Here is a 27,404-nt window from a genome sequence, read left to right as displayed (position 1 = left end):
TAGTGCACAGGTGTCAAACTCAGTTCCAAAAGTGCACAGTTTAGTTCCAACCCTAATTAAACACACCTGATCAAACTAATTGAGTCCTTTAGGCTTGTTTGAAACCTACAGGTGAGTGTGTTGGAGCAGGGTTGTAACTAAACTGTGCAGGGCTTCGGCCCTCCAGGTATTGAGTTTGACACCCCTGGGCTAGTGTAATGTACATTATTATATGGTTACTTGCAGCAAAACTTCACATTTGGACACAAAATGCTGATCTGAACATAAAATTTGCAACTTTATTATTAATAACCTTATTATTATTATTCAGTTTGAAGATGGCACATTTATATGAACCGCGTTTTTAAGGTTATTTTACTGGATCTCAATTGGATTCAGGTCAGGACATTGACTAGGCCACTACAGAGTCTTCATTTTGCTTTTCTTCAGCCATTCAGAAGTAGACTTTTTCACAGAGGGCGATGTAGTTTTATACTTTGTATGTAAGTTCTCTAAAGCAGGGGTGTCAAGCGTACGGCCCGCGGGCTGGATCAGGCTCGCAAACAGGTTTGATCCGGCCCGCGAGATGATTCTGTAAAGTATAAAAACGAGCTGCACTTTTTTAATAAAAGAAGCTGCTGTTCCAATTGTATCCACTGGATGGCACAACTTTGAACGGTTAATTTCATCTGATAAGGATGAAATTCTCAACCGGTGAGCCGCAGCCCACTAGGGGGCCTCAGCGATCCAACAGGTGGGCCACAAGATAGCTTAAAATTAACTCTCAATATAATACTATCATTTTTGGATTTCATTATTAATATGCTATATTAAAATTAACAAAGTACTGCACTTTCTCCAGTTCTGTGATTGATTACTTCAAACCAGGCACAAAAACAGCCTCATGATCGCGTCTGCAGTTAGTAGGCAACACGTAAGTCGGTTAATTCACAAACAATGCCTGAAGTGAAAGTCTTTTTTTGTGTACCACAACGCCTACCTAGGGAGGTGTTCCAGGCATGTCCCACCAGGAAGAGGCCTCAGGGAAGACCCAGGACACGCTGGAGGGACTATGTCTCTCGGCTGGCGAGACGAAGTGTCTGGGGAGAGGGAAGTCTGGCGTTCTCTCCCAAGACTGCTGCTCACACGACCCGGCCCCGTAAAAGCGGAACGAAAATGAGATGAAATTTGATTATGAATGTAGGCATTAGGTGAGCAGGTTACATTGTAACCCCGTGTCAAAACACGCAACGTGATGAGATTTGCAGTGATGAGCAATTTGGCTGCTTGAACCAGATGAAAAACGACAGAAATGTAAATACAGCCATTCAGAAGCACAGAATAGTGCACTCACTGCACGCCAGTGAAATGGTAAGGTTTATAATCAAATAAATACATATTAATATAATTAAATGTAGATGCTGAATCACTGATATGTGTTGGTTTTGAGTCACAGTTCAATTTCAGAGGGTTTGTTTTATTTTCCAGATGTGAGGTGAACTATCTGCTGCTGCTTTCTGTAGTATGGCAATAAATGTCCTGTAAAATGACATTCCAACTCACCGAATTAGCATTAAACACTCAATGAAGCACATGAGGTGCACCTGAGCTGATCAGTTTTCTGTTGTTCAGCTGCAAAAGAAGCTGTTTCTAAAATATAAATTAGCACAAAACTCTTTTTGATATGGAAAAAAAATGCCTTCTATCATGTGCTGTTGATTTTATTAAGAACATGACTTAAATCATTAGTCTTTGCTGGTGTCAATCTGGCAACCTGCACTTGCATGTGTTTTGACCTAGTTCAACTACTAGGCGTCAGACGTACATACTGCACCTTTAATAATAAAAACCTTCATTTAAAAACTGCATGATGTGTTTTCTTGTGTCATCTTTAACTCATATTTGAACTGGTTTGATGATCTGAAATATTAAAGTGTGGCAAACAAATAAAAAATTATTAAGAATCGTCAAAACTGTCTATAAGTGTAATCTGGTGTACATATAGTAGAGGGTCTTACATTCACATCCAGATCCAGCCATAACTAGCTTGTCTTTTGGCAGGGCCTGTTTCACTCTCTTCACCACCTCAACCCTCTCCTCCGCCGTCAGATATGGGTATTCGCCATTAGAGCCCTGCACTACTAGACCTGCAAGTGGACATTAAACACTGAATTCATCAGGAAGAAGGTAAGAAAAGGTTTTGGGATATATTTATCTTGTTTTAACACATTGCTAACATGTCATTAGCATAAATTAGCAAGTTTCTGATATGTTTTAGCACATTGCTAGAATGATTTTGCATATATTGCTGTTAACGCACGCTAGCATGTTTGCACGGTTTGTGTGTGTTGCTAGCATGTGGTTTAACAGTTTTCAACACAATGGTAGAATTAATTAACATGTTGCTAATATGCTTTAATACAAGGTTAAGATAGATTGGTGTGCTGTTAGCAAGTTTACATGTTAGCATTAATTTGAAATGAAGAAAACTGATGTATGAGCGAATACAAAAGGTTTATGATATCTCTAGCATGTTTAAAAACATTGATGACATGTTATTAGCATAAATTAGCAAGCTTCTGACATGTTTTAGTAGATTGCTAAAGCGATTTAGCATATATTGCTGTTAATGGAATCTAGCATGTTTGCAGGCTATGTTAGCATGAATTGGTTCCTAGCATGTGTGTGATATTTGTAATAGTTTCAACACATTATGCTAATATGCTTTAATACAAGGTTTAGATGGATTGGCATACTATTAGCAAAGTTTAACATGTTAGCATTAATTGTAAAGGAAGGAAACTGATGTATGAGCAAAAAATGCAGGTATCATATTTCTAAGATGTTTAAAATCATTGATGAAATGTTATTAGCATAAATTAGCAAGTTTCTGACAAGTTTTAGCACATTGCTAAAATTATATAGCGTATATTGCTGTCAATGCATGCTAGAATGTTGGCATGGATTACTTTCTAAAGTTTGCCATATTTAACAGTTGTCAACATGTTGGTGGAATTACTTAACATGTTGCTAATATGCTTTAATACAAGGTTAAGATGGATTGGCGTGCTATTAGCAAGTTTACCATGTTAACATTAATTACAAAGGAAGACAATTGACGTACAAGCAAATGAAAGAGTTTATGATATCTCTGGCATGTTTAAAAACATTGATGATGTGTCATTAGCATAAATGAGTAAGTTTCTAACATGTTTTTGCACATTGCTAGAAGGATTTAGCTTATATTACTAATAATGCATGCTAGCATGTTTGCATGCTATGTTAGCATTAATCTGTTGTTAGCATGGGTTTGATACTTTAAACAGAAAGGTAGATTGATGGAAAGTCAGACGGACGGACGGACGGACGGACGGACGGACGGACGGACGGACGGACGGACAGACAGACAGACAGACAGACAGACAGACAGACAGACAGACAGACAGACAGATAGATAGATAGATAGATAGATAGATAGATAGATAGATAGATGTAGGTTGACAGACGGATGGACGGACAGACAGACAGATATAGATAGATAGATAGATAGACAGACAGACAGAGAGACAGACAAACGGATGGATGGACAGAAATGTAGATTGATGGAAAGTCAGACAGAGAGACAGACAGACAGACAGACAGACAGACAGACAGACAGACAGACAGACAGACAGACAGACAGACAGATAGATATAGATAGATAGATAGATAGATAGATAGATAGATAGATAGATAGATAGATAGATAGATAGATAGATAGATAGATAGATAGATAGATAGATAGATAGATAGATAGACAGACAGACAGACAGAGAGACAGACAAACGGATGGATGGACAGAAATGTAGATTGATGGAAAGTCAGACAGAGAGACAGACAGACAGACAGATAGATAGATAGATAGATAGATAGATAGATAGATAGATAGAGAGATAGATAGATAGATAGATCGATAGATAGATAGATAGATAGATAGATAGATAGATAGATAGATAGATAGATAGATAGATAGATAGATAGATAGATAGATAGATAGATAGACAGACAGACAGACGGACGGACGGACGGACGGACGGACGGACGGACGGACGGACGGACGGGCGGACGGACGGGCGGGCGGGCAGATGCCTAGACGGACGGACTAACAGACAGATACCCAGTCAGACAACATATTTCGGAGAGCAGGCTAGAATAAATCTGAATTTCCAGTGACTTTAGGTTGAATGTGGATGTAATTTTCAGAATGTCCACTAGGTAGAGCACTTTAACAGTTTTAAACCAATGGTTAAAACTAGCATAGCACACCCAAAATAAGAAAAAGTTCGGAAAAAATGAAAACAAATGCCATAAACTCACCGTGAACTGGTCACAAACATGTTTTAGTTGATTGTCAAATACAAAACCCCATATTTTAAAGAATGTTGTTAAAAAAAGTAACACTCTAGAGTATTTTCTAAATATGTCATATGCTGTTTTTTTCCAGCAATCATCAAAATATCTTGCTTTGTTTTCAACATAGGATATTCATAAAGGTTTAGAACCACTTGAGTGTGAGCAAATAGTGGGGAAATGTTCAGTTTTGGCTGAACTGTCCCTTTAAAAGTGGACTTTAACCCAAGGCTGCACGAGGTTTATCTCAATACTAACATCTGTTAACTATTGTCAGCATAAATCCAGGACACACACAATCATTACAGCGAATATGCATGCCTTAAATTATATATTGTAGGCTTTACCTTCACAACATGTCACTATAATTGCTATTGCATGCCATGTTATCTGTTTAATCGTGGCTGCCAGCACACTTTACCCACCTCTAAAAGGTAAACGTCCATATTTCCTAATATTGTCATCAAGTTTTTGATAGTCCACATCTTCAGGCTCAGTAAATGGAGTGGCAATGGGAGGATAAATGCCACTTATATCCAGCCGCTTCCCTGCAGTGTGACTCTGACTTCTCCATGATGTAACAGCTGATCTTCTGCACAGAAGACTGAAACTGCGGTGCGCAAACATGCCGATGGATTTGATCCGTCTGGAGAAAGAAACAGATGTGGTTAAAGGAAAACGTGAACTCTGGTATAGCGTGCAGTTAATAATCTACACACTTGTCAATTATAAATATCTAAAAAGACAGAGAGTGTACAGAGTATATACAGTTGAAGCCTAAATGATTAGCCTTCCTGTGAAATTGAATACTTTGAGATATTTTCCAAGCGCTGTTTAAGATTTCGGACTGCACGGTGGCGCAGTGGTTAGCGTAATCGCCTCACAGCAAGAAGGTCGCTGGTTTGAACCTCGGCTGGGTCAGATGGCATTCCAGTGTTGATTTTGTATGCTCTACCTGTGTTGGTATGGGTTTCCCTTACAAGTCCAAAGATATGTGGTACAGGTGAATTGGGTAGGCTAAATTGTCTGTAGTGTATGTGTGTGAATAAGAGTGTATGGGTGTTTCCTAGTGATGGGTTGCAGCTGGAAGGGCATCTGCTGCGTAAAACATGTGCTGGATAAGTTAGCGGTTCATTCCGCTGTGGCGACCCCCATAATAAAGAGACTAACAGCATGGTTTTAGAGGGGTTTTGGTCATTTCCAGGCTGGTTTCAGACATTTCCAGCTTGGTCTTAGCTGGTGAGGCTGGAAAATGAGCTAAAACCATTTAAAACCAGCTTTATCAGCCTGGATTAAGATGGACATAGCAGGTTTTGGCTGGTCAAGCTGGTTTAAGCAGCTTGAAATGTCTGAAACCAGCCTGAAACTGGCCAAAACCCCTCTAAAACCAGGTTGGTCGACCAGCTAAAACCAGCCAACCAGCCTATCCTGGTTTAAACTGTTTTTTTTTTTTTTTTAATTAAAGGGTTTCCTTTAATTTTAATAATTAATGTCTTTAATTTCTGCCATGATTACAGTACATCATATTTTTATTTTAATTGATTTTTACATCATAATTACATGCTAATTTAGACCGAATATGCAAAGTAGAGTGGTAAACAATATAGGGACCATTAAAATAACAAATGTGCAACTATAAACCCAACTTTACCTCAATCAAGCTGTAAATGATGGCACATCTTTGTGTGTGGGCGCGCGAATAGTCTCTTTAAAGCTTTTATTAAACTTTATTTGATTATTATTAGATTCTTTTACAAATACCTCAATTTTAAATTATATTATTTATATAATAAATAAGGATTTAGAGATTAAGATGGACATAGCAGGTTTTGGCTGGTCAAGCTGGTTTAAGCAGCTTGAAATGTCTGAAACCAGCCTGGAACTGACCAAAACCCCTCTAAAACCAGGCTGGTCGACCAGCTAAAACCACTCAACCAGCCTAGCCTGGTTTAAACTGTGTTTTTTTTTTTTTCAGCAGGGTTTCCTTTAATTTTAATAACTAATTTCTTTAATTTCTGCCATGATTACAGTACATCATATTTTTATTTTGAAAGACACTAGTATTCTGCTTAAAGTGTAATTTCTTATTAGGTTAAATTAGGTTAACCAGTTGGGATAATTTATAGCCAATGCAAAAAATATTCCAATTTCTTAAAGGGGCTAACGTTAATAATACATTTGGCCTTAGAGATTGATAATATATATGAGCAATTCCATGCAAATGTCAACCTAAAAATAATAATAATAAATAAAAAATATTAGATTTTCACCAAAATATGGAAACCGTTTCTTAGTTTTTTGTGTAAGCAAGTATTTACAGCACTTCAGAAATACTCAAAAATGTATCTGTCAATGTTTTCGAAGTATTATATTTGATTTACCAAAACCACACAAGTGGCAATTTTACATCTGTCATATCTATAACGGAGAGGCGTCACATCCATAACCCAAGCCTTTCCCATAAAAATAGCACGTTTAAATCGTTTTTGTGTGTGTGTGTGTGTGTGTGAGTGTGTGTGTGTGTGTGTGTGTGTGTGTGTGTGTGTGTGTGTGTGTGTGTGTGTGTGTGTGTAAGCTTGTATTTTACAGTGCTTTAAAAATACTGAAATATGTTTCTGTCAGTGTTTTCAAACAATTATATTTCATTAACAAAAGTCACACAAGTGGCAATTTCACATCCGTCACATCCGTAACAAAGCGGTGTCACATCCGTAAAAAAGTTTTCCCTTAGAAATGAAAAAATGTCAAATCAAATAAAATCAATCCTTTTTGTTCTATAGTGAGCAACTTTTACCTTTTTAATTAGCATTGTTTCTTTCAGGTTGTGCAGTTTAATTCACAGAATTTCGACCAAGTATGTTGTGCACTGTACACTCGGACTTTTTTGTGTGTTTATTTTCCCTATTTAAAATATAAAAAAATGTTCACAGATTGATTTTTTTCATGTTTTGAGAATTTACTGCAAATGCCACATCCATAACGCTGGAACTGATTGTATATATATATATATATATATATATATATATATATATATATATATATATATATATATATATATATATATATATATATATATATATATATATATATATATATATAAAACTTTTTATTACTATTTTAATAAAAAAATTATTACAGATATTAAAATCAGAAACAAAAAGTCTTTGCTCTGTTAAACATTACTTGGCAAATGTAATAATAATAATATTAATAATAATTTACTAGAACAAATAATAATTTCCTTTTAACTTAAACGCATAGCATTTAGGCTAAGTCTCAAAATAGTAATAATACAAAATATAGCCATACTAAAGTATATAAAAAGTCTGATTAAACTTCTGTATGTAGTTACCTGGTAGCTGTAGATGTCCAAACAATCGCACACAAGCTTATAAACACGTCAACAACAACAACAACAGTGTCAACAAGTCTCGTTTGTTATGATTTTGTTGTTTTATCTAAAAGCGGTCCAGCGTTGTAATCTGCTGCAAAACATATCTTGCCCTCACTAAAGTCCGTATGGGAAAACTATGAATCAGCTAGCGTATGTTAGCTGTTGAATATTAATGAGGTTGTCCTGAGGTATTGTGAATATTTATGAGCGTGTAGTGCACCCGTCTGATTCCTGAAGATTAATGCCTGGAAAGAGAGATGCACCATGAGCTACTGAGCAATAGCTATATTCGTCAGTTTAACCAATCGGTCAATATTAATAATATTGAATGCACATTTAAGCAGAGCCAAATTGCGGTGAAGAACTACACTACCCACGATCCGTCAGGAACAGCCAATCAGAATGTAGAATTCTGCAGCCGCCGCCCATTCCCTTAAAGTGACAGTCCATCCGATTTTTTTTTTTTTGTTTGTTTAATTTTTTATGTTCACTTACCCTGACGTGAACACAAAAATAATGATAAGACAAGATTATTAATGATAGAGAAGTATTTGACATCCTTAGTAAGGTAAAAAATACAAAAAGTCATTTGTTGCCATACATTTTTCTAAATAGGTAAAGGCCTATATGTTTTGTGAGTTCAACAAAGAAATTAAATACAAACCAGTTTGGAAACAAGCAGCGATTGAGGTAAAGTTGGTTTTATATTCGGACATTCAGACATGTTCCTTAATAATATAATTTCAGAAAAGTATTATTTGCAAATTAGTAAAATCATATTAGCACCCATCTAGGTGGGTGACACGGTGGCTCAGTGGTTAGCACTGTTGCCTCACAGTAAGCTGGTTCGAGTCCCGGATGGGTCAGTTGCCGTTTGCATGTTCTCCCCTTGTTATTGTGGGTTTCCTCCAGGTGCTCTGTTTTCCCCCAAGGTCCAAACACATGCACTTGATGAACTAAATTGATTGTAGTGAATGTGTATGGATATTTTCCAGTACTGGGTTGCACCTGGAAGGACCTCCGCTGTGTGAAAACATATGCTGGAAAGTTGATGGTTCATTCCACTGTGGCGACCCCTTATGAATAAAGGGACTAAGCCGAAGGAAAATTAATGAATGCATGAATATCTATCTAGGCACAACATTGTTCAGTTAAATAAATGGTGCTGATTGATTTTTCATCATAATTACATGCTAATTTAGACCGAATATGCAAAGTAGAGTGGTAAACAATATAGGGACCATTAAATTAACAAATGTGCAACTATAAACCCAACTTTACCTCAATCAAGCTGTAAATGATGGCAGATCTTTGTGTGTGGGCGCGTGAATAGTCTCTTTAAAGCTTTTATTAAACTTTATTTGATTATTATTAGATTCTTTTACAAATACCTCAATATTAAATTATATTATTTATATAATAAACAAGGATTTAGAGATTAAGATGGACATAGCAGGTTTTGGCTGGTCAAGCTGGTTTAAGCAGCTTGAAATATCTGAAACCAGCCTGGAACTGGCCAAAACCCCTCTAAAACCAGGCTGGTCGACCAGCTAAAACCACTCAACCAGCCTAGGCTGGTTTAAACTGTTTTTTTTTTTTTTTAATTAAAGGGTTTCCTTTAAATTTAATAATTAATGTCTTTAATTTCTGCCATGATTACAGTACATCATATTATTATTTTTATTGATTTTTCATCATAATTACATGCTAATTCAGACCGAATATGCAAAGTAGAGTGGTAAACAATATAGGGACCATTAAATTAACAAATGTGCAACTATAAACCCAACTTTACCTCAATCAAGCTGTAAATGATGGCAGATCTTTGTGTGTGTGCGAGCGAATAGTTTCTTTAAAGCAAACTATTAAACTTTATTTGATTATTATTAGATTCTTTTACAAATACCTCAATATTACATTATATTATTTATATTAGAAATATAAATAACATAAATAAAACTATAAATAATTAAGAATAATATAAGTCTGGGGTGTCAAACTCAGTTCCCTCAAGGCTGCAGCCCTACAGTTTAGTTACTACCCTGCTTCAACACACTTGCCTGTAAGTTTCAAACAAGCCTGAAGGACTCAATTAGTACTATCAGTTGAGTTTGACACCCCTGATATAAATAACACTAATATAAATATAGAAACTTAAAAATTTAAGTATTATTTAGATCTTTTATTACACTGTAAACAATGCTTATTGTAAATAATTTATTATTATTATACACTATTGGTTAAGTTGGTTTATGACTTTTTAATGCACACTTTAAAATTAAAACACTAAATTAATCAGAAAATATTTTAATATAAATAAAACTAGGGTGGCCTTCTTTAACCAAATATACCAAACAATTAGTTCTTAATACTGTTAATTATGAAACAAGATTTTATTTTTTAATTAACTGAACATAACAAACAATACTATGAATTTCTGATCATTTATGCAGTTATTAATATTAACACAAAGTTAAAGTCTCAAAAGTCAATTTTTTTTACTCAATTTCTAAAAGCAATTCATACAGTATATAATATGCAAATCAGCTCTTCTAAACAAGCCACAATTAATCAACCGTAGGCATAAAATACAGATGAATCAGCCAAGGTCTGTTTACATGCTGTCTACCTAAGTATTAATACTGTTTTTATTAATTTGTTGCTGTTCACACTGTCCTCGAACTGAAAAAAGTCTGTACACTCTTACCTTTCACTCATTAATTCTGCTTATTTATTAAACCTGTAGTCTGACAACCATAATCAAATATGACTCTTACATGTTTTTAAGCAGTCACTGAAAGTTCACAGTGGTTAGCAATGGTCACCTCACAGCAAGAAAGTCGCTGGTTTGAGTCCTGGCTGGCTTAGTTGCCATTTCTGTGTGGAGTTTGCATGTTCTCCCAGTGTTGGCGTGAGTTCCCTCCGCAGTCCAAACACATGCGCTATAGGTGAATTGAATAAATATGTTGTAGTGTATGTGTGTGAATGAGTGTGTATGGGTGTTTCCCAGCACTGGGTTGCAGCTGGAAGAGCATCCGCTGTGTGAAACATATGCTGGAATAGTTGGTGGTTCATTCCGCTGTGGCGAACACTAATAAATAAGGGACTACGCATAAGGAAAATGAGATTTCTTTTTAATACTTCACTTTATTTTCAGTGGTTTGAGTCTTTCATGAACATGTACGACAGCTTCATCTACATATATTAACAGCAATAGAATATCAATCTGTCTATAATACAAATAAAAACATTAATAAATAGAAAAAAAAATAATTTTAAGAAGTGAACATGGATAGTCGCGTGCAGGAGAGGACGACACAATGATGTTTTGTAAATGCACAACAAAAAATACTCACATTACTCAAACTCTCATACGTCCAAAGCACACAAACTGACAACTCTTCACATTTCACAAGAATATCTCAGTATATCATTTCTTTTATATACATATTCTGAAGTCCTTTCCAAGTTTTCAGTCATGATTGATCAAATATTGTGTGATTTATGTGAAAAACATATTCCTTTTAGTCGTTTGTAATGCCAATGTTGTTTAGTGATAACACAAGGGTTGTTCTCTTGGAATAGATCCCTCAGTATTTTAAGATTTTTGCAGATTTGATGAACTGTGAGAGTAAAATCCTAATGAAAGAAATATTCTGAATCCTCCAGATGACTCCTGCAAGACACAAGAATCAATCAAAATCATCGTAATCAATACTGAGTCCTTATAGAAGAAAAAATAAGCTGATACGAGCACTAGTTTACCTCCATTTACTCCCAGTAGTACCGCAGATACCATATGGTCTCGTTTTTAAGCTGGGGTCCAAACAGAGGATTTGCTTGAGCCAGTATTGCCACTAACCAGCTGCAATTGATAAGAATGGGTTATTAAACATGTACAAATATCTGTATATTATTCAGTACATAGACAGTAACATTGAAACATGCAATGTTTACAGTTAAAACATAGAAATAAAATAAAAATGGCAAGAAGACCCAAAAAGGGTACTCTGATAGTATAGAAACACCTTTAAAATCTTAACATCTTTAAAAATATATAAATAACCCTTTACTCCACTATAAATAACTTTTTTTGTGGAGTGATGTATGTCAAAGGGCCCTAACATACACCCGGCGCAATGTGGCGCAAGGCGCATCGCAATAGTCTTTTACTACTCATTTTGAGGTGTTGCGCCACGCTGTTTAAATAGCAAATGCATTTGCGCTCAAATGTGTGCCCATAGGCGTTCTGGTCTAAAAAAGCAGGCATGTTTTGGCGCGTTGCGATTTTGAGAAACTGTAAATAGTCTGATTTTCAGACCAGAACAAAGTCGGTCTATTTTCTGGCGCAAAGTGCGCCTGGCTTACACACTACACACAAGATGCAATACGCAAATATCTTTACATATGAAAAAAGATAGAATATATTAAGGATATATATAAGATATAAATATAAATGATTAAAACATTACAAAACATATTCATTTATGGCCTACATGAATTTAAAAACCACTGCCTTCATACTTTCTTCATCTCGAGAGGCTTTTTCAGTTCATTCAATTTGCTTTTGTAAAATTTTATTATTATTAGCAGTTTTATTTATTATATCCATATTTATATTTGTTTTATTAAAAACAAGCTTAGATTTGTCCACCTGTCAGGTTTTACACCATATGGGGCATGGCAGGTGTATTTGGAAATAACTCAGTATTTTGACCACACTTTGTTATTATTAATCATTTATTCGTTTGCTGGAAATTAGAACTTAGAATTTAGAAATAGTTTTGAAACAAATCTTTGCACTTAATAAATGAAATTAATAATTTATAGGCTAATTGATGTCTGTGCGGTAAGGTTTCCCTATCCACGAGAGCAAAAGCGAAAGTGAACTTACTTTACGTCATGTGAATAGCGAATGCGCTTATGGCGCGACGCAGCTGGCTCTTAAAGGGAATGGGAGATGAGACTCGGATTGGTTTATTCTCAAAACACACCTATAACTCATTAAGAAAATAAACTCAACCCTTTTAGACCACGCGCCACGGCGCAAATCGGATTTTCCTGTCCTTAAGTTAGCAAAAATGCATTCTGACACGCCCTGAATGCGTTTGCGCCCTGCGCTTTGTGCTCTGCGCATGGCAAAATAGAGCCCTAAATGTCTTAATATCAATAAACAACCTTTGATTTTAAAAATTAATACTATATTATTGTGCTAGAATGAAAGTTACATTTATTAATTACCAAAATATTCTTAAAATGTAGCAGAAAACCCTTAGACAGCCTATAATTGACTTGATTTTTTTTTCGCAGCCTCAACAAATTATGGTAAAAATGTTCTGTGAATTTTGTAAACGATACCGATGTAAAAACAAAGCACTAAAACGAGGTATTCTCTATTACTATAGAGTACCTTTTTTGGTCCCCCAAAGAATTTTGAATACAAAAGTTCTGCAGTTAACTTTTGTTAAAGATTTTAATGATCTAAATCAGGGGTTCTCAAAGTGGGGGTCGGGACCCCTCGAGGGGTCGCGGGACAATGAAGGGGGGTCGCCTGGTGATTTAAAAAAATCTATTTATTATTATGAAATCATATAAGAATGACCATATTTTATCCATGACCTACTTAAGAGAAAAAAATAGTCGTTTATAATTACTACATAGTTACTATAGTAGCTTATAGTTACTAGTTCTATTGGATTGCGACCCCAGTGGTAATTACATTGTATTAAAGACACAGCAATAGCGTCAGATGCAGCAGATTGATTTTATAACACCAGGTTAAAGTTTCTGGCCCATTTACAGCACTGACATTAAACGAAGAATATACCTGGGTGTATTGGTGTGTGTGTGTGACATTGCATGCACGGTTTCTATATTCATAACCAGGATATTGGGGGTCGCGAGTCACTGGCATCGTCATATTGGGGGTCGCAGGCTGAAAAGTTTGGGAACCCCTGATCTAAATAACCTTTTTTCTCACTATGAAGACTTTTTAGTGAAATAAAAAAGCTCCATGTATGTCAAAAGTTAGTAATAGAACTATCAACGCCCACATAAAATATATAATACTGTATATGTTTGAGTATTTCACAACCATTTGTTAATAAATGCAGTGAATACTGTAGCTATAGTTTTTACTACAGCAAACTGGTAGCATAATTAACTATAGTACAGCATACTGTAGCATAATCTATCCGCTTGTTAAGTGGTGACGTGTTTGTGACGTATGTAATACTGTTTCCGGGTCCAAGCCGACATTTAGTTGAGTGGAGAAATCATTCGTTTATGATCACGTTTTATTCCTATCACACAATAAAGTTAATTTTTATATAAAATCATAGTGTAAACAACAATCTCTTGGCTTGCTGCATAACAAATACCGAAAATTTAACAATTTATTAAAAAATTAATCACTTTCTGGCCATCGGATATTAGGCATGGACATATATACTGCGATCGTGATTTTCGAAAGCCTTAAATCGCTTTGTAAACGTTTATTATTACCATTTCATGAGTCTCCCCATTCAGTTGAATAGAGCGCTTGGACCCGGAAGCCGCTTCGCATGACGTCACACTTAACAAGCGGATAGTAAACTGATAAGCTGTATTAAATAGTGTACTTTCAGTTTTTACTACAGTAAACTGATGTAGTGTACTAGTATAATTACCTATAGTACAGCATACTGTTGTATTAAATATAGTAAACTGATAAGCTGTATTAAATAGTGTACTATCAGTTTATACTACAGGAAACTGATGTAGTGTACTAGTATAATTACCTATAGTACAGCATACTGTTGTATTAAATATAGTAAACTGATAAGCTGTATTAAATAGTGTACTATCAGTTTTTACTACAGTAAACTGTGATGTAATGTACTAGTATAATTACCTATAGTACAGCATACTGTAGTGTTAACTATAGTAAACTGATAAACTGTGATGAATACTGTATTTTTAGTTTTTACTACAGTAAACTGATGTAGTGTACTAGTATAATTAACTATAGTACAGCCTACTGTAGCATTAAATATAGTAAACTGATAAGCTGCATTAAATACTGTACTATCAGTTTTTACTACAGTAAACTGTGATGTGGTGTACTAGTATATTTACCTATTGTACAGCATACTGTAGTATATACTATATTGAACTTTACTACAGTAAACTGTGATGTAGTGTAGTGTAATATACCATATATTGAATTGGGTCATTTGTTTATATTTACTATAGTAGTTGTATTGCCATCACAGCTTTAGAATTACCACAGCAGATTAATTGAAGTACTTTACTATAGTATGGCTCAAAAAGTATATTTAGTAAATACTATAGTATCTTATTGAGGTATAATTGTTTTTATTTTAGCATTCTTTCATTTTTAAACAGTGACAACTTTTGACATGGTCCTTAAATTGTTAACCACGCTACCTTTGAGAGAATTTTTGGTCTAAAACCGAGTGCAATTATGACTTTAGTAAGTAAGTAACAACGTTAGCACCGTTTAATTGACTGTGAACAATGTTGTATTTGATAGTTGTTGGCTGGTGCTATGATTTCACTATATAAAATTAGCAAAGAATACTCTTCTGAGATTATATTAATAAGGAGAAAGCCTGAATGTGTGACTATAAAACCAACTTTAACTCCATTTACCCAAATTAGTATCTTAGTATCTTGTCAACAATACCTTTTTTAACCTGTTTTTAGGACTGTATCATATATTAGCATACACACACGACAGAGAATGTCTTAATTACCAAAAAATATTAGTAAAAATATGTTTAAATGAATAACTATAGTATGAACTATGTAGTATTATATAGTTTCACTATAGTACAGCACACTGTAGTATTAACTATACTAAACTGATAAACTGTATTAAATACTGTAGTATCAGTTTTTACTAAAGTAAACTGTGATGTAGTATACTAGTATAATTAACTATAGTACAGCACACTGTAGTATTAACTATACTAAACTGATAAGCTGTAATAAATACTATATTATCAGTTTTTACTACAGTAAACTGTGATGTAGTGTACTAGTATAATTTACTTTAGTGCATCACACTGTATTATTAACTATATATAGCAAAGATTACTCTTCTGACATTGTTATTAAGGAGAAAGTCTGAATGTGTGAATATAAAACCAACTTTACCTCAATTTTACCCAAATTAGTAGCTTAGCATGTCAACAATACCTTATTTTAACCTGTTTTGGGAATATATCCTTCATTAGCATACCCACATACCGACATAATGTCTTAATTACCAAAATATTAGAAAATATGTTTAAAAACATCTTATTCAGTAAATCGACAGTCTAAATGGGCATTATTTTGTCAGTATACTCACAATAAATAGCAGCAAACTGCGGTTAGCACCAAACTGGTTATGATGACGCTGCAATAAAGACACGTCAAATATCAACGTCTGAATAACATCGTAACAACATTTAAATGACATTGCTGTACTGTAATGAATGGTTGTGTGTTTAAAGATGGATGGATGGCCTGCTGCAGCATCTCTCCTCACCCTCTGTTCGGTCCTTTCGGTACTAAAAACGGAGCGACGATCCCGACCAAACCCCACAGTGTGGTGAAGCCGATCATGGGTAAAACCAGCGAGTGCGACACCATTGCGACTCTAGCGTTATTCTGTAAATATTAATAAAATACAGCAGCGTTCAGTTCAATACAACCCTAATATCTTCCCTAATCCTTTGCTCACGCCCACCTGCCCCTGAATGGACGAATGATAGATGTTCTGAAACGCTATTGGTGGAAAGGAACGTCACTCAAAGTCTAATCCGTGCTTGCTGTGTTGACGTCTGTTGTAGTGATTTGACGCGGCGAGGCTTTGAAGCTTGTATCAATCATTATCAAGCTAATGTTTACTATATCCACACAGAATTTATCAATTTATTATTATGTATTGATTGTTTATTATTTTTAAAGCTTAGTTTTACTTTAAACAATCAAAAATATACACATTAACTCAGCAACTGGGATATCTCCACCTTTTCACCACAAGATGTCGATATTGTTTGCTGTGTGAGGTTAGAAAGCGTCGAGCATTTAGCCCTTTTACGCACTTGAGGGGAACGCTTGGTGCCTCGGGAAACTTCTTCACCATCACCATAGATATAGTAAATTAGATATCGCATACCTGCCCTGAGCATGTGTCAACACCGCCGCCATATTGGTACAGGATTACCAACATTCAATGTACCATCACTATGATGGACATGGACATTAGTATGTTTAATTAACAATTCACTCTAATAGCTCACTATAACATTTACTTATATACATATTTAGAAGTATTTTCCAAGTTTAAACAAAATTTGTGGTTTTAAACAGCAAATGCATCTTTTTTTTTTACTGCAAATGTTGTTTAGAGATAACACAAGGGTTGTTTTCTTGGAATAGGTCCTCCACTAAATTAATATTTTTGTAATTTAATTAACTATAAGAGAAAAATCCTGATGAAATAAATATTCTGAATCCTCCAGATGACTTCTGCAAGTCACAAGAATGAATCACAATCATCTTTATCAACACTCTATCCTCATAGAAGGTCAAATAAGCTTATACATGCACTACCTCCATTTACACCCGGTAGTACCGCAGATACCATATGGTCTCGTTTTTAAGCTGAGGTCTAAACAAAGGATTTGCCTGGGCCAGTATTGCCACTATTTATTTACTATTATGTATTATTTAAAATTTTTTAAAAATAACTTTACATGAATCAATCAAAAATATACATGTATTTCCTATTTATATTCATTGCAACAGGTCCTTTTTGGGACTTGCAACATATGTTCACCTTTTCACAACAAGATGTTGACATTGTGTGGTGTGTTAGAAAGCTTTGAGGAATACAGCAGGGGTTTTGTCTTTTGTTTTGTTTCAGTTTAATAGCCTTAGAGCAGCATTTGTGGATCTCTGCAGGCATCTGCTGGACAATTCATAAAGGTTTTGTTTCCTAGAATAAAACTATACAATTGATGTGCCATGTACATTTAAAAAAATTTAAATGTGTAACAAAATAATGTTAAAAAGTTACAAATGTCCTAAATAATAAAAACAACATGTATACAATATAAATGATTATTATGATTATTAACGAATAAAAGTTTTATTAACGACATTTTTAAATAAAAGTACTATTTAGTGAAAGTCCTTTTACCTTTTTCAAATAATCTATCATAATGATTATTACTATTATTATTATTACTATTATTTTTTTACATTAATGCTTCAGAATAATCTTATAAAAAGTGAAATGTGGTCAAAAACGCAGTCAACTGCTCCACTTAGCTGAGTGTACTATAATGCAGTTGTGATCTTTGTCCTTGAAGTGCTGTTACCTCCAACATTTATCTCCAACACACTTTCCTGGATGTTTCCATCTCTTTTTTAGCTGCTTCAGAAGTGTTTAATTGTTAAACTGGCCCTCAGGAAAATAATTTTGCCTCCATTAAGATTTTGGAGCCTTCAAGAAGACATCTTTTCCAGGGACGCCCATGCATATTTTAAGACAATGCATAACCACAATCTGCACTTCAAGAGTTCACACTTAGCTTACTATTTATACATAGCTTGTTTGGCGTGCTGTCCTGGGAGAGAGCCCTGAGCTCAAGGGATCCTCGAGCCCAGGCCTACCCCCTTTCGCAGGCCGAGGGGAGATTGAGTTCAGGTCGATCTCAAACTCCCCCCGCTGCTGAGGCCAAGGCGAACTTCCTGAGAGTAAGACATTAGAAAAAGATTTAGGCTTATTTTAAATATAGAGCACATTTGGATGGTGGGAGGAAACCGGGGAACCCGGGGGAAACCCACACGGACACGGGGAGAACATGCAAACTCCACACAGAAATACCAGATGGCCCAGTGAGGACCAAACGCCATTGGTATTCTTGCTATAAGGTTACAGTGCTAGTCACTGGGCCACCATGACACCTATTCTAGATAAAGGTGGAAGAAGGGGAGAAGAGGGGTTTCTTCCAGACGAAGATAGTTGTAGAAAGGAAATGAGGATATATATATATAGTGACTTGGGATCCTTTGATTGGAGGATCATGATTAGCTAATGTGGACCAGCTGGGTCAATCATGAGCACATGCTCTACTCGAAATTAGTTTAAAATTAAACTTTACATATTAGGAGGAAGAGGATACAGGTACTTGACTGGCCTGCCTGCAGTCCTGACCTGTGTCCAATAGAGAAAGTGTGGCACATTTTGAAGCACAAAATGCAACAACGAAGACCTCTTACTGTTGCCTACCTTAAGATTTGTTTGAAGGAAGAGTGGGACAAAATTACACCTGAAACACTTCATCACATGATGTCTTCAGTCCCTAAACAGCTTTTAAGTGTTGCGGAAAGAAACAAAAACCAGCCTAGGATGGTTGGCTGGTTTTAGCTGGTTGAACATTCTGGTTTTAGAGGGGTTTTGGCCATTTCCAGGCTGGTTTCCAACCATTTCCAGTCTGGTCTTAGCTGCTGACCAGCTGAAACCAGCTTGACCAGCCTATGCATTACAGAATGATACATATTCTTACATATTATTACTATCTATTTGTCCATATGTTTGTGCTTTGGTTCTCGGTCAAGATTGGCTGAACTGTGCCGCATTCTGAAAACATCTTCTTTCAACTTCATCTTTACCCAGCTCCCAAAGACGGCTAAGATGCTGCACACAATTCTTGGAGGCCATCCTCACATATTCCTCATTCTCGGGCTGCTGGATCACAGTGTAGCGAGCTATAACCAGGGACTGGCAGAACCGACACAGAATCAGCCAGTAGAGCGAGTCTCTTTCTGCCTCATTGAGAGGAAAAACACTTTCCCATCCCGCCACCACTGGCCCTCCAACATCTAATGGATTGGGACTTTCAGTCATCATGTACCTGATAGTGATGGCCAGCTCGAATATGAAATACCCACAGCTCATGTCTGCAAAATCAAGGATTCCAGAGATCGCATATTTTGAGGGTCCATCGGGTTTTACCAAGAGATTACGGTCATTTAAGTCTCCGTGGTTGATGCCTGCAAAGCAATAAAGACAAATAAGAATAAAACATGTTGACTTTGAAATTAATCTACAACCCCAAATCAGAACAAAAATGGGGCCGTAGGAAAACACAAATAAAAAAGGCAGCTGTCATTTCTAAACTTACTTTGCCTTTTATTTCATTGCAGACAATATGAACACAAATTATTTGATGTTTTGCTTGATCCACCCCACAAAAAAAGTTGGGACATGAGCAGTTTAGGGCTAGTATTCAGGTAAATTGGTTAAATAATGATGTGATGTAAGACAGGTGATGTCAACAGGTGATAGTAATTAGGATTTGGTACAAAAGCAGCATCCAAGAAAGGTCTAGTCCTTTAGGAGCAAAGACGGACCAAGCATCGCCAGTTTGACAACAAATACATGTGAAAATTATTGAAATGTTTAAAAACATTGTTCATCAGAGAAAGAGAGAAAGACATTTGGATATTTCACCTCCGACAGTACAGAATATCATTAAAAGATTCAAGGAATCTGGAGGAATTTTAGTGCCTAAAGGACAAGGGTGCAAGACCAATCTGAACAACCATGATCTCCGATCCCTCAGGCGGCACTGCATCAAGAATCCTCATTCATCTATAAGCCATATCACCACATGGGCTCAGGACTACTGCAGCAAAACCTTGTGACGAAGTACCACAATGCATAGTTACATTCACAAATGACAGTGGGAAGCCCTATGTTAACAGTGTCCAGAATCGCTATCGACTTCTCCGGGCTCTGAGGCATCTGGGATGGACCAGTATTTAAGGCATCTTTTGGAAGAAATGGACAACGTGTACTTTGAACCACAGAGGAAAATTATCATCCAGACTGTTACCACCAGCAAAGTCCAAATACCAGGGTCTATCATGGTTATGTGCCCCCTGGCAGAGGTAACTTGCACTTTAGTGACACCAATAATGCTAAAAAGTACATAAAGATTTTAAAGCACAAAATGCTGCCTTCTTTTCCAGGGACGCCCAAGCATATTCCAAAGAGACAATGCAAAACCCAATTCTGCACATATTACAAAGTCCTGACTGTTGAGGGAGACAATACAGTTACTTGGAGGCATCTAGGATGGACCATCACATAGTGGAAATGTGTAGTGTGCCTGCCTGCAGTCTCGACCTGTCTCCAATTGAGTATGTGTGATACATTTTGAAATACAATATGCAACAACAAAGTCCCCGTACTGTTGCCCACCTTAAAGGCTGATTTATATTTCTGTGTCAAACGCAAGCGTATGCTACGGCGTTGGCGTTTTATACAACGGCGTTGTATAAAAAGAATAAATAACAACTTACACTTGCGAAACAGTGGTAGTTTTGGCCTGACTTGGACCTGGTATTGCTCTATAACAGCTTTAACAACCTTTTGTACCGGATCCCCATCCATCACGTGAATATACTGGTATAGGAGTGGAATGCTGGTGAGACTCCAAATAAAATTGTCTCTCTGCAGGACACTGATGTTTGGATGCTCCATCTTTACAAGAAACAGTAAGAAAATTATCAAATGCACAAATACAGGATATAAAATGGGAAACAATAAATACCAATAGTCAAAAAAAAATTATGTTTTCATTTTAAATTATTTTATCAGTGTGTGTGTGTTAAAAAAGACAAAGCAATGCCTATGTAGGTACTGGTTAAATGTTTGAGTACAGTGAATTTTGATGGAACGAGCTGTGACCATGGCTATAACACAAGGGGCACCCATACACTGTAAAATATATGGACGTAATGTCAGTTATAGGTTTTTGTGAAGAGAGCAAATGAAGCTACAAGTTTGCGGGGCCAACTGCCGGCATTTTGTAAGTTCGCCATTGTCTTGCAGACCTGAATGAAACAGATGAGTTATAAAAAAATTCACCCCTCTTACAGTTTTCATGAAGGGTAATATTAGCTATATCAAAAACTATGGAACACACAAGAAGTGTCACTTGTATAGTTTTCAATAGGGAAAAGTGATATGGCAAATGAAGCCCCGCCTACTAGTCCAGGAGCCAATCAACCATAATATAGAGTGGCAATTGTCAGGGGGAGGAGCTCAGACCAGATAGATGTGTGTTGCTGGAGATATTGTGCCATTCGAACCTTTTGAAATGAAACTGAAGAGAGTGATTACTAGTATGAAATTTAATCGTGAGTTTGGCAAGCATTTTCTGAGAATTTGATGTTTCCCCATATGGCCGCTGATTGAAACTACTTGCCTTAAAAGGACTATGGCTAAATACACCAAAATTGTTCTTTGTAATAGGCCAGGGATGGCCAACCCTGTTCCTGGAGATCTACCTTCCTGCAGATTTCAGTTGCCACCCATATTAAACACACCTGAACCAATTAAATAGGACCTGAACACCACGTGATAATTACAGGCAGGTGTGTTTGATATGGGTTGCAACTGACATCTGTAGGAAGATGGCTCTCCAGGAACAGGGTTGGCCACTCCTGTAAACACCTTTTTTTCTGCTGTAAAGTTGTCGACTTTAACATTGGGGTCAATAGAAATGTGCTCTGTTTTGGGGCCATGTCTACTAGAATTTCAATGAATTGCAGTTTCAGTTACTTCAGAGTGGTATGTTGCTGCTAGGGAGCACCAGGTAAAATCATGCCTAGGGCACTAAATTGGCTACGGCCAAGGTTCTGACATTTTATCCAATCAATTATGTTACCGACACTATACCGACAATGTATTTGAATTGTTCTGAAATCAGTGTTAAGGATTTGGGTGGGTTACGGACAACCCAGGCTCATTGTGGAAACGTAGTACCGCGGACGTTTCTGGAGACCGCGGAATATGTTCCGGTGGGTACGTACGGCTGCAGTTTTTGTTTTCGCGAATCCATGAGAGGCCGCTGTTGCGTGCTTTTTCGCACCTCAGTCGCCTCTCGCGAGTGCGGTTTGCGCCCGCTCTGTTCTCGCGTGAACCCGCCAGAGGCCACTGACCGGATGATTGACTGCGCGACCGGCCAATCGGCCGACTCGCCCTCCTCCTTCCCCGAACCCAACCAATTTTACTGATCGACCCGGCCGCTTGCTCGCTTCCCTAAACCCGAGCAACAGTTCACAAAAGCCATCCAAAAAAAATAAAAGCCCTGATTTTTTTTTATTCCACCGCGTTTTCGGATTTCGCTGCGTTCTCACCCTGTCACGAAACTCGTTCACTTAATTTTTGGGATTCTGTTTTTGTCTTACCTGATTGCTGGAACTACTCTTCCCCGGACTCGAAACCGGTCGCCGTGGTCGACCCTTCTCTGCATCTCGAGCCTGCCGACGTACACGCTGAGCTGAGTGGACAAACGGGTTGCAGCGGGGAAGCCCTCCACAAGGAGGTAAGGCAAGCGCGAAAGGGAACAGCGTCACACCGCCCCGCAGCGTTCACTTGAAAAAAATAAACGCGGCCGTACGTACCCCCCGGGACGTAATCCGCTGTCTCCAGAAACGTCCGCGGACTACGTTTTCAGAATGAGCTTGGGTTGGTTACGGATGATATAAGCCTCATATCACACCACTCCACACCAAAATTTACACTGTTTTTTTACAACAAATTTACAATCTGATGGGTTGCATATTTCATCATCAAAATGTGCTACACCTACTTTTTAAATGGGAGGTAGGTCAATCTGACAAGGTAGGACAAATCGACAGAACACTGGCCCTTGAAAATCTCAGGGGTGTCAACCCTTCAGCACAATACAGGGCAGAATTCATTATTCTACAATTATGTTAATCATGTAATGCAATAAGAGACCTTACTTGCAGTAAAACTGTATCCAAAGTGGCGGCCATTTTCCCAATGTCGTACAGAATCTGAGTGTTGATGGAAATTTTGCATATGGTGGTCCCAGGCATGTAGGTAAGCAAGCGGACTAAATATGTCTGTGTGCCAAAACCACAATCTGCAATACAAGCAATCAATCCGTTAAACTCTTTGACCTACAATTACTTTGTGATGTGTTTACATTTTGCAGTATTCCTACCGATTTCCTCCAGGCTCATCATTTGTCCAGTCAGTGTGGGTAAAGCGATCTGCGCAGGAAGGCCTCTTTGGTTTAGGAAGGCCATCGAGTAAGTCTGCACCTTAATAACAGCAATGTCTTGACTGTCTGCAGAATTCATTGCTTTTAAGACATACTCTCCACCCTCACTGGAGGCCACATAGAAGTTCTGATCAATATAACTTGGCAGTGGTCGAATGACAGACGTGGTTAACCCATAGAGTCGCTTGAGAATGTCTGTAGCCTGCGAATGGCTGAGATTTGGCTTTGATTCTTTCGTTGACATGCCTGAGGATGAAAAAAAAAGAGGTTATTGTCACGGGTGTGGTTGGGGAAAGAACGAGGACTGAATTGCAGTCAATAATGGGTATTTAATAACAGTAAAAATTAAACAAAAAGGAAACAAAAACATAACGTAAACACAAAAACAAACTTGACTGGGCTGGCAGGGAGGAGCAGGGCAGGACAAGTGCGTGCACGGCCCAAGTGCGGCTGAGAGGGCGCTCGAACAAAGACGAATACAATGACAGAAAATAAATGCCCGACTTGAGAATACTCAAGGCAAGCACAACATACCTAGACAAGACAGAATCCTGACACTTATTGGCAAAAAGTCCACATGAACCTGAAGCTGTGAACATTTTTTGTCATATTGTGACACAGTTCCTAGGGAAACCGAATATTAAATGAGAAAACAGTATTAGGGGAATAAGAATAAATATAAGGGTGTGTGTGTATCTGTGCAATGTGTATATTCAGTATGTATGTGTATGCAGTGTGTATATAAAATATGGATGTGTGTGTGTGTGCGTGTATATTACACACACACACACACACACACACACACACACACACACACACACACACACACACACACACACACACACACACACACACACAAACATTTATATATTTACATGTAATGATTTTTTTAATTAACATTATTTTGAAAAATTACATTAATATTTTTAATAATAAGTGATATTGATATCGGTATCGTAAAAATTCTAACAAAAAGTATCGGTATTGTATCGAATTTAAAAATTGTGGTAACGTCTCGGAAAAAAATGCTGACGATAAACGCAAACGAAAATGGTCCCAGTGTGTACAAGCCTTAACACAGGTTGTCATTGTTCAAAAATGAACCAATGTGAAAATAAAACCTCAGTAAGCTTCAGCTCAGTAAAGCAGGTTGGCGGAATAGCACTATTTACTGGTGTTTTGTTGTTAAACTAAATATAAACCGACTTCATCGATGCTGTAAAAGGCCTTTATGAAACTGAAAATACTCACATCAATCATTCAGCAGGAGATTTCAACAATAATGTGCATATAACCCATTTATAACGGCACAATCTACATCAACTTTGGTGGAATAAAATAGCTGTAAAATATAGCATTACCTGTCTAAAAGAAATTCTTCAGCCATGGTGTCGTCCTTCCTCCAGCTGGCAAAACTCACTTCAGTATTGATTCAGGATTTTAAAAAGTTTTTTAAAAGTTTTTTAAAGTTTTAAAGAGCATTTGTTTTTACCGCTCTCTCTCTCTCTCTCTCTCTCTCTCTCTCTCTCTCTCTTGCTATCTCTTGTGTACACGTGCAAACAGCAGATCTGCATGAACAGGGGTGCGCATATGTACAAATTTACATTTGCTGACAGACAGTTTGAGCTACTTATCTGAATTATGGGAGATGTCGGCCGACAATATTTAATTGGATAAACATTTTTTTAGCTTTATGCCTTACCCAAAATATAAAAATACAATTAAACACATAGATGATTTACTTTAATCATCACTATTGGAATGTGAAGAGATTTTCAACCAGCACAATAAAACATGCTTCTGAAGACAATCACATGTATAGATGAAGTGTTCATCTCAAAACTAACAAAATCAAATGGTACTTTAATGGATTTAAAAAAAAAGTTTAAAAATAAAAGTAGGAAACATTTAAAATCTTAATATGTTTAAGGTTGTATTTATTGCAAAACTACACTCTAAAAAACGTTGAGTTATTTATTTAACCCAATGGTTGAGTTTTAACATATTTGGTGCTTTGTTGGGTTATTTTTTAACCTTTATTAGTTTATTTATTGATAAATGAACCAGTTGAGTTAAATATTTGGTGCTTTGTTGTGTTATTTTTAACCTTTATTTTGTTATTTATTTAATAACCCAACTATTGGGTTAAAAATTTTTATTTTAATTGTCAACTGATTAAACTGACTCAAAACAGCTGTATTATGCATGCATAATACAATTTTTGCTTTATAAAGTTTATTTAATCTATAACGCCATAATATTGTAAATTTTTAATCAAATTACCTCTCTGTCTACTTTGTTCTGTTTCTTGTTTGTCATTTTTAACTTATTATAAAATGTAATGGAAATAAAGCGTTTTCTATATTTAAAAAAAACGGTACGCTAGTTATTTACACAGCCATAATTTTTAAATTAACAGTAGTACCAGAATAATAGTAATACCAGAATGGAAAAAATAACATTTAATCTAAATAACTCAATGCATTAGGTTAAATTATATAACCCAATGCATTGGGTTGAAATAACCCATAGTTGGGAAGGTGCTATAATAACCTATAGTTGGGTTATATGTTGGGGTATTTTTAACCCAACTATTTTAACAGTGTACATAAAGATTTATAAATGCAAGCAAGATCTAATTAAATACTGTTGACCTTTTGCTTTAACACGTTTGCTTTAACATTTACATCACAATGTGATTTATCAGTTTAACATGTATAATTCAGTTGATTGCTATGGTAGGCAAAAATTAATGCTACAAAATTAATAATGTAGGCTAAATGTAGTGTTTTTTTAAGTAAAACTTTATAAAATTATCTGCTATAGGCTACATTAAGATTGTAGGTTTTATTTATGTATTATTTTTATTTTTTATTATTATTCATGAATGAAAAAAACAGCCACAATCAGGAGATCAATATAAGAGGGAAATACAAGTTATGAACTGCAGAGAGAAAAAAGACTAACAAAACAAAGAAAGGGGTAATTACGATCGTATAAAATGGTATGAAAATAAATAAATTAAGAACATTTCAGGAAAGCTAAATCAAAACATTGTCAATTGACAACAGTTTTTCATTACCAAAAGTCTGAGACGTTTTTTGTTGTTAGCCTACACATGCGGATTTGAGCAGAAAAAAATGTTGAAAAGTAGAAATTAAAGGCGTTTGGTTTTATATTGTCAGTTAATTATTACGCTTTTGTTTACATTTTCACACAGGTAAATGCTTCCGGAAGGAGTTAGTGTCGATTACGCACAAAATAAAATGATAATAACTGTGTAAAGACGATATAACTGTTAAAATAGAGCTCAATGTAACAGTACCGGGCAGTGATGCAGGTCCTGCTGCAGGCCTAGTCCGAAATCAGTCAAAGCTCGCTCAGTTGCCGGAGAAAAAAGCGAGATCTGTTGATGAGGAAATGTGGATGAACCGGTTTAATTTCACTGTTCCTGTTGAAGTTTTGAAAACGGTTAAAAAGAGAATGTGCGACTACTGAGCATGCGCACATCAATCTATCTATCTACTGGAGCAAGT

General features: G+C 36.4%; 3 protein-coding genes and 1 long non-coding RNA gene across 5 annotated transcripts in view; 1 reads left to right on the top strand and 3 right to left on the bottom strand.

Annotated features, from left to right (window-relative positions):
• hoga1 (4-hydroxy-2-oxoglutarate aldolase 1) overlaps positions 1-7,870 on the bottom strand; it is a 22,050-nt gene extending 14,180 nt beyond the window's left edge. The window contains exons 1-3 of the mRNA NM_212870.1: positions 7,721-7,870; positions 4,794-5,014; positions 1,998-2,126 (exon numbers count right to left, since the gene is read on the bottom strand). Coding sequence (NP_998035.1) covers positions 1,998-2,126; positions 4,794-4,995 — 331 coding nt within the window. The 5' untranslated portion in view covers positions 4,996-5,014; positions 7,721-7,870. The remainder of the gene's footprint in view (positions 1-1,997; positions 2,127-4,793; positions 5,015-7,720) is intronic.
• Positions 712-21,390, top strand: LOC147831672 (uncharacterized). The gene is made up of 3 exons (XR_015522490.1): positions 712-2,166; positions 19,440-20,716; positions 20,798-21,390. It is a non-coding gene; the product is annotated as an uncharacterized LOC147831672 (long non-coding RNA).
• Positions 10,879-16,512, bottom strand: atp6v0e2 (ATPase H+ transporting V0 subunit e2). Its single transcript, NM_001172635.1, has 4 exons — positions 16,299-16,512; positions 16,119-16,166; positions 11,528-11,627; positions 10,879-11,438 (listed from the first exon to the last, which is right to left on the bottom strand). The coding sequence occupies exons 1-3, from the start codon at positions 16,400-16,402 to the stop codon at positions 11,534-11,536; spliced, it is 246 nt and encodes an 81-aa protein (NP_001166106.1). The 5' UTR covers positions 16,403-16,512; the 3' UTR covers positions 10,879-11,438; positions 11,528-11,533.
• hykk.1 (hydroxylysine kinase, tandem duplicate 1) lies at positions 17,659-27,404 on the bottom strand. Of its 2 annotated transcripts, XM_087304760.1 has the most exons (5): positions 27,194-27,404; positions 23,809-24,114; positions 23,585-23,727; positions 21,131-21,311; positions 17,659-19,816 (listed from the first exon to the last, which is right to left on the bottom strand). In XM_087304760.1, exons 2-5 carry the CDS (start codon positions 24,110-24,112, stop codon positions 19,377-19,379), a joined length of 1,068 nt encoding a protein of 355 aa, XP_087160886.1. In that variant the 5' UTR covers positions 24,113-24,114; positions 27,194-27,404; the 3' UTR covers positions 17,659-19,376. The 2 variants fall into 2 exon arrangements, with proteins under 2 accessions (XP_087160886.1, XP_087160887.1); XM_087304761.1 differs by lacking the exon at positions 21,131-21,311 and having other exon boundaries at positions 19,041-19,816; positions 27,194-27,388.

Source organism: Danio rerio, chromosome 22, assembly GCF_052040795.2.
Source record: "Danio rerio strain M-AB ecotype USA chromosome 22, GRCz13ab, whole genome shotgun sequence".
Taxonomy (NCBI): domain Eukaryota; kingdom Metazoa; phylum Chordata; class Actinopteri; order Cypriniformes; family Danionidae; genus Danio; species Danio rerio.
This window is presented reverse-complemented; position numbering and strand designations above follow the sequence as displayed.

Excerpts from the sequence above, each read along its gene's own strand:
- hykk.1 (XM_087304760.1), bottom strand. The coding sequence starts at position 24,112 with ATGTCAACGAAAGAATCAAAGCCAAATCTCAGCCATTCGCAGGCTACA. Across the intron at positions 23,728-23,808 it reads GATGAGCCTGGAGGAAATCG|ATTGTGGTTTTGGCACACAG; the intron begins GTAGGAATACTG and ends CTTGTATTGCAG. Across the intron at positions 19,817-21,130 it reads ACTACCACTGTTTCGCAAGT|GCATCAACCACGGAGACTTA; the intron begins GTAAGTTGTTAT and ends ATTGCTTTGCAG.
- atp6v0e2 (NM_001172635.1), bottom strand. The coding sequence starts at position 16,402 with ATGGTGTCGCACTCGCTGGTTTTACCCATGATCGGCTTCACCACACTG. Across the intron at positions 16,167-16,298 it reads CCGAAAGGACCGAACAGAGG|CGTCATCATAACCAGTTTGG; the intron begins GTGAGGAGAGAT and ends TCTTTATTGCAG. Across the intron at positions 11,628-16,118 it reads GCAGTTTGCTGCTATTTATT|CTGGTTAGTGGCAATACTGG; the intron begins GTGAGTATACTG and ends TATCAATTGCAG.